This window comes from Poecilia mexicana, unplaced genomic scaffold, assembly GCF_051168715.1.
Source record: "Poecilia mexicana isolate PSO_F unplaced genomic scaffold, ASM5116871v1 scaffold_20, whole genome shotgun sequence".
Taxonomy (NCBI): domain Eukaryota; kingdom Metazoa; phylum Chordata; class Actinopteri; order Cyprinodontiformes; family Poeciliidae; genus Poecilia; species Poecilia mexicana.
Window position 1 is genome coordinate 9220647 of NW_028263389.1, and position 7337 is coordinate 9227983.

Here is a 7337-nt window from a genome sequence, read left to right on the forward strand (position 1 = left end):
TTTCCCAAAGTATGCAAATTACAGCTGTTACACAACCGGCACGTGGATGGAGGAATTGGGGTGGAGGCAAGGAGTGCTTTTTTTTTCTTTCTTGTTTTTTAAAGAGATACTGAAGGATGACTGACCTGTCGTGGCTTCTGTTTGGTAAGAGCACAAAAGCCAAGAAAACAACAGAACAGAGCTGCAAATGTTCTGCTTTGAGGTCAACTCTGGGTGCCAATTATTGGGATCAAACTGAACAAAGCGAAGCAGTACCCAGCAGGTCCCGCAATGGAAGCGTCATTGTTCTGCATTGCATAAAGTGGTTAGACATATTCGCAATCATTAATCTTACTTCAAGAGCTACTTTTTCAACTTTCACTCCATGTCAATATTCTGAAAGGAATGAATTATGTTCATTTAAAGACATAAACAGCTAAAACGACGACTGTTTTTATTTTCCTGCAGTTATCCATTAAATGCAGACTAGCTGTGAGGGGTTCAATCGCTGAAATTTGCTGAATCAGACCCTCCCCCTCCCCCTTTTGTAAGGAGGCAACAACTCACAATCAGCCGGTTATGTAACCCTGTGTGACACACACGCAAACACACAGGGTGGAGGGAGGAGAACGGGTAAGAAAGTTTTGGACCACAAATTGAAACCAAACCCTCTGATCCCCTGAGGGGATTCCAACCTGGGCCTTATTATCCCTGGTTTCTCACTGGCACGCCAAGAAGCAGCTTGCGTAAAGTCACAGACCTTTGAAGGTTGATGAGACCACGACGAAAACAAATGATGTACAAAACTACCAAACGGTTGAGATGTGGATTTGACAAAACTGAAAACAGTCGGTTGACTTCACCTCGTTTCGCTTTTAATTAGGAGCAAATTATTACACGTAAAGGGAACTCATAAGTTCAGTTCCATCGACTTTCTTGGGTGGATGTCGGAGCTCCGCCTCTTCAGCATGTGGGGACACAGTCTGGAAAACAAGAAGTGACACATGAAATTACACTGGATGTACACGGATGCAAGAAATGGATGTTGGGTAACTTGTTCTTCTCAGCGTTTCATAAGTTTTGCATGTGCACAGCCTGCAGGAGCAACCTGACTGACCTTAAGGTTTTAGTCAGATTTCTATCTCTGTGTCCAGGTGATAAGTAGAAACAGAGATTAAATGTTCTCAGGAAATGAGCTTAATAAGATCTTTAATTTGAGCAAGTTTAAATAAGAGCTTTACATAACAGAAAATGCTGAAAGCTTTGCAAAACTTTGTAAATTCAATTAACCATTGAATGATTTTTATCTTTGGGGCAGAAGAGCGACATGTTTCTCAACAGTAAGAAGCACGCAGAGTTTCTATAGAGTCTAAAATTATGAATAGCTGATATTTATTAAGCAGTAAAGGATGTTGCAAAACAGTCATTCCTTCAGTCGCTCATGCATTGACTTGAAGCCTTGCAGTTATGTAAAAGTAGACAACAGGAAAAGACGACGTCAAGTCAAGGCCTGTAAGACTCTGAAAGGTTTCGTTTTTAAGATTTTCACAAAGGCAAAGGAGCTGACTTCAGACCATGTTTAATACATTTCCCGCAGAGCTATATTATTTTATTACTAGTGGAATCATTAAAAACATCAGAAAATATGTTCACGCTTCACTAACATGGCATTGCTGATTAACTGAACTGGTTATGATGGAAAACGGGATAGCTGGAGCTCAAATGTTGTGTTTTGGATTAGCTTATCACAATGACTAGCATTTTTTCATCTAATATTAGGAAGATATGTAATTTCAACATCATTGCTGTGCATTGTGGTGATGATATTGATTGTGATTATCCTACAATATCCTCACTACGTTTTTCTCCATTGTGTTGTCTCCACCACTCAACCTTAATGACTGCACAGAAAATACAATATTTTAATAAATACTGCTAGTTCTTCTTATTAGATGAGCAACTTGTACCCAACTGTGACAGATCTTACTTATTTTGTGGTCCTGGTCCACTTCACCACAGTGACCTTAAAAGTAGGAAAAGTTTTTGTCATTCATAAGACATACAACATATTGTACATGTAAACATTTTGTCCCAGTTTGCGTCATTAAACGCTGCTCTAATGTGCACACGGAGCGTTAGTTTTACATTAAAACATGCTGTGTTTTTGTTTGTCACCATGGAGATGTACTTACTGTAGGTGGGGAAGGGGAAGAGGTAGGCAAGACCCATGCCATGTTTTTCAGCAAGCTGTTCAAACTTAGTCAGCATTGGCTCGGACAGGTCATCCACAGACCTACCTGTGAGACATCAACAAGCACTTACAAGCACGTCTTTCCTGCGTTACCGAAAATCAGCCAGAAATACACATAGATGCTGAACCTACTATAGAGCTTTGCTGTGACCTTCCCGAGTTTCTGATAGTACAAAACTGCATAGCTGGTGTAGTCTGTCTCTCCAATCACAATGTCGGTGTTGAGTTCAGGACGAGTTCCTGGTGAGAATAACAATAATCAGAGCGGGAAAAGCTGCTACGCGTTACGGAAAACCTGGAAGAGAAGAACTGACCTTTAAGCGTTAGCTTCCCCGGGGTTGAAGTTAGATGGTATTCCTGCAATATCTCCCAACATTGATGATTACTGAGAAGAGAAAAGGGAAAAAAAAAAAGAGAGAGAGAGGAGTTTGTGTGACTAATTTTCATTATTCCGTTATGTGACAGATATTATATAAAACTCCATTCTTCTGCTCGGAAGAGAAGCGATTTACTGCCTTGACATCAAAACAAAAGTATTTCACACAAACACATTTTTTTCAGTTTATTGCTGAGTCAGTTTCATCAAAAGCTTTAAAACACGCAGAAGGAAAGCTCATTTCCCTCCTCTCCCTGTTTTGTTTTTATGGGCACACAGACCAATTCCATTGTCAGAAATGTCCTTGCTCAGACAAATTCTGAGAATATATGTGAGCTGTAAGTAATTACATGCATACTTACTGTCTGGTTTTCGTGCTAACTGACAGAGTTTGGTCGGATGGACCTGTAAGGGTCATGACCGTCGGCTCCACCTTGGTTCCATGTTTTATCAGGTAAGAACACTTGGAGGCCGTATTAAGGAGATACCATCTCCCTGTCATCTGTAACAAATGTTACGTTACACAGAGAAAGAAAACATTAAAAAAACACTTTAGGAGGTACATTTATTTTGTAATATTTGACCAGCTTGATCTTTGTAGTAGCTGCTGGTGTTAAGGTAGAAGATAAGTGGGCCGAAAACACATATTTGAGGAACACCATGCATGCATACATACCGCTGTAAAACACCATTACAGTGACTGAAACTACAAAAACCAAGAGTTATGTCATTTTTTTGTAACTAAAGTATAGTTTCTTTTGTTTTGTTTTTGTAATCGAGCAGCCCAATAATTTAATTTTGCTCTTTTTCAACACATTCAAAAATTTAAGGTCTGCAACCACCAGAAAGTGTCCCAATACAAACAAAAGCACACATCTGTTTCAAATGTTGTGTTCTACCTTCTTTTGCCATACTCAGCCTCTATTTACCTAAAAAATCCCTCTATTGCGTCAACAGTACTGATAAGAGTTTCACAACCATGCTCCAAGAGACAGCACCCAGAATAATCTTTAGAAAAGCTAAAACAAAACATATCAGAAATTACTTCTTTGGAGAACATGTATTTAAAAAGTACTACACATTCCCTAATTCTTTTTACCGTTTTTAACAAAACTCCACAGAACATCTTACAAACAAAATGTTTTATAATAGTTGGTTTGAGGAAGCAAAACCCACTGATTTCTGATGATCTTCACCTATTTTATCTATTTTATCTCCTTTTTTTGCGGCGTTGTTTTGCAAAAGACCTGAAAAAAAGACTGAATGAGAATCACTGTCAGTGTGCAAAGATCAAAGCCTGAAAAGTTATTTGTCAATGGTTGTGATCAGTATGTAAGATCTAATTTGAATGAAATAACTATCCAAATAAAATAAAAAAAATTACAAACTTATGGCACAGGTAACTTGTACATCTGTTAATGTTATTGAAAACATATATTTTTCTATAAAATCTAGTAATTTTAGCAAAATGTCTGACAAAAATCTATACATTTCCATGTAATCCCGGTTTGTTAACATGGATAAGCTTGGACTGTACTTTGAATTTTACTCCCAGTCTCTTACCTGCTGGATGTCGATATTCTGAGTCGGTGGGGTTGAGTCGATGGGCTCGACCTTTGGCTTCTTCGGTGGTCGTCTTTGAGGTTTTGGTCGACTCTTGGCTCCTCCCACAGCCTCGGTGGGAACCAAGAGACAAAGGCACAACAGCACCGCTGCTGCAAGTACACATCTACATCCTCCGCTCATCGTGTCACTGACAATCACGGCTTTAAGGCTCTATTTTCTTGTCAGATCAGTGTGCTTCTCTTCTTATTTTTGTGCTGGACTCCCTTTCAACCTCCGTCTCTGTTGTCTGCTATCCCTTATCTGTTTTACTCAAACTCTTAAGAAGATATAGACACAGGAGGGTAACAAGCATTGTGCAAATAAGGATGACCCACCCAGTTAAACATTAATTTGGCTTACTGGTACAGATAAGGCCATTTTTTTTGAGTACTGTGCGAGGTTTTTCTAACAACAGGGGGCAGCAACAACTTTTTGAACCATATTTTGGGAAAGAAAGCATCCAAAATGTAACTGAGATACATTTTTATGGCAATAATACATTAATAAGTACATAAATGACAAAAATAAGTAATTTCCTTCAGATTACAGTTTAAAATAAACTTAATGCACTCAACAGACATTAGTAAAAACACACTTTCAATGACTTAAACTGCATGTTTTGTTTTTTTTTGTTTTGTTTTTTAAAGAGTGTAGCACTTTATTTTTTTTATTATATCAACCGATTCACTTCTGGTGAAGCCCACTTGTTCTGGGTAAATGCTACAATCAAAACTGAAGCAAGTCCATCACTTCTGCTCTTCTGTGTCAGCTACACCATTTTCTCTGGGTTTGAATTTGAGGGCTGCGCTGTTTATACAGAACCGTTGCCCCGTCGGGTCTGGTCCGTCTTCAAACACATGGCCAAGGTGGGCATCGCACTGTACGGCAAATATGCATTAGTCAATATATAGCTAAAGATATGGTACGACTAAACGGCACTAAGCAAGCTAAGCTTTCAGTTATATTAGAAAATAACTCACATTTTTACAGAGGATCTCTGTCCCAGCACTACCCAGGCTGTTGTCAGGGCGACGAACAATGGAGGCCTGGCTCTCGTCTCGCTCCCATGTCCCATGAGCCTCTTTGAATGCTGGCCAGCCTGTCCCTGAGTCATACTTAGCTTCTGAACTGCAAAAACAAAAATAAAAGCATAAGAAATGCGCATTTAACGGGAACCTTTTGGCAGATGCAGATTACTTTTCAATGCCTACCTGAAGAGGGGAACATCACAGCAAACACAGTGGTACATTCCCATTTCAAAATGGTTCAAGTAGATTCCACTAAAGGGCTAAACACACACAAATCATTTTATCATTTTATAGTCCAAAAAATGAGAGTCTTGAGGAGGTTTATTTACAGGATAAATTCAAACTAATCAACTGTAATGGTAAGCTAATAAGCACAAGAACTCAAAAAGGTTAGTTATTGAAGCAAAAGTATCAGTTGTTCCTTAAAATCTTCCAAAAGAGAAGTTCAGTTAAGGAAACGCCAAGAACTCATAGTATGAAATGCACGTTGTGATCCAGTGCAAAGGAAAGTCTTTGATTGACCATACTAAGCGCAGTGGAAACTTTTATACTGGCACTATTCATTATCACTGTCAATTAATACCTATAACTTTTGTAAACTGGTGATTTTCCTTAGTGTCTCTGAGCTCTGTAGTTGGTCCGAGGTCATAAGTCGACGTAGCGCAGCGCTTCACCTGCTACTTCTCCTAAGCTGATGATCTGACTGATTGGGTTTCTTTCTCTGCAGCAGAGTTGTCTTAATGTAAAGAATGTGAACATTTTCAAAACCAAAACAATACACATTAACACATCTTCAACACTAGTGTGCAGTCATAACATAGAGGAAGTAGTTTGACCGAAACTAAAACAGGTCATCGTTATAGTCGTGAGCAAAGTCCATGTCTTGTTTTTGATGAGACAGCATGAAAGTCAGTGCCCGATTCATAGGTCATGTTCCAGTTGCACAGATTTGCTTGGTTCTTTTCTATCTATACATTTTGGATAAATTCACTCCATTTTCCTTTGACTCACCTCTTCAGTTCCTTTCTCTCTTGTGACGAAATACTGCTCTGGTGTCAGCTTCTTTTGCCAGTCTGTAGTCTTGTTGTAACGTGTGAGAGACTTGAGGCCTGCAGAGAGAAGCAGTCTTTATATATCTAAATATAAGGACCAAGTATGAGTTGTGACGTTGTGGTGCATTTTGCACGAAGTATTTATGACCTTATTTGGAAACGCATCACAAAGAAAAGGTTTACTGTATGATTTTCAACCAAATTAACACTTATGATGCCAGGGTGGAATTTTAAATCGCTTTATAAAGCATTTGCACAAATTAACTTCATGACAAGTTGGATCACACATTCTCTTTTATTACATTGCCCCTCAATAAAAACATTTAAAGCCTGCAATAAACATGGAAAGCCCCAATATCCTGTATCCGGGAGAGAAGACCTGCAGAGGGAGAGCAGTCAAAGGTCGGGACACAGAGCAAACTAATGCGGGACAAATTAACTTTGCTCTATATTACCTGGAGATGTGGAGAAACAGCGGACGAACGGAGGGATCCTCCGCGGTATCACCGCTGATCTGACCGCCGCGTGTTGTTGAGAAACCGCAGCGAGGAGGCGAGCGACAAAACGCGACATGTTTCCCCCCCGGCGGTGTGTCAAGTGTGTGTCGGTCCGGAGTCAAGTGCAGCGCGGATTATCAGTGGAGCCGAGCGCTCCCGTTACGGCGGGATCTTTCATGCTGCAGCGAGTTCACGCTGGTCTTCCAGGTCAAAAATCAAACCTTCACCTGAATGGGCCAATCTGGACTCACTTCACCCGCTTTTATTGCAGGGGATTGTGCAAAAAAAAAAAAAAAAAAGAACCTGTCGTCAGTGAGCTGCTGCTTTCTGATAAGAAAACGCTTCAATGGGAAGGAAGTTCGTTTAGTAATACAAGTTGAGGTAAGACCACAATTCAGGATGCATTTTCAATGAACGACGAACAGTCGGGAGGTGAACTGGATTTATTTCTACATCCTGAATCTGTATGTCAGGATTAAAAATATATATATATGTTTGGTCTGATTAAAACAAACATCAGTTTGGCTATTGCATGAAAAACCAAACAAA

General features: G+C 39.6%; 2 protein-coding genes across 2 annotated transcripts; both read right to left on the bottom strand.

Moving 5' to 3' along the window:
• Positions 1 to 832: 832 nt before the first annotated feature.
• c8g (complement component 8, gamma polypeptide) lies at positions 833 to 4475 on the bottom strand. Its single transcript, XM_088001464.1, has 7 exons — positions 4170 to 4475; positions 2969 to 3108; positions 2545 to 2615; positions 2359 to 2470; positions 2172 to 2272; positions 1967 to 2002; positions 833 to 962 (listed from the first exon to the last, which is right to left on the bottom strand). Exons 1-7 carry the CDS (start codon positions 4350 to 4352, stop codon positions 943 to 945), a joined length of 663 nt encoding a protein of 220 aa, XP_087857590.1. The 5' UTR covers positions 4353 to 4475; the 3' UTR covers positions 833 to 942.
• Positions 4386 to 7236, bottom strand: msrb2 (methionine sulfoxide reductase B2). The gene is made up of 5 exons (XM_014990326.2): positions 6747 to 7236; positions 6251 to 6348; positions 5423 to 5499; positions 5192 to 5339; positions 4386 to 5089 (listed from the first exon to the last, which is right to left on the bottom strand). Exons 1-5 carry the CDS (start codon positions 6862 to 6864, stop codon positions 4958 to 4960), a joined length of 573 nt encoding a protein of 190 aa, XP_014845812.1. The 5' UTR covers positions 6865 to 7236; the 3' UTR covers positions 4386 to 4957.
• Between the last annotated feature and the right edge of the window lie 101 nt (positions 7237 to 7337).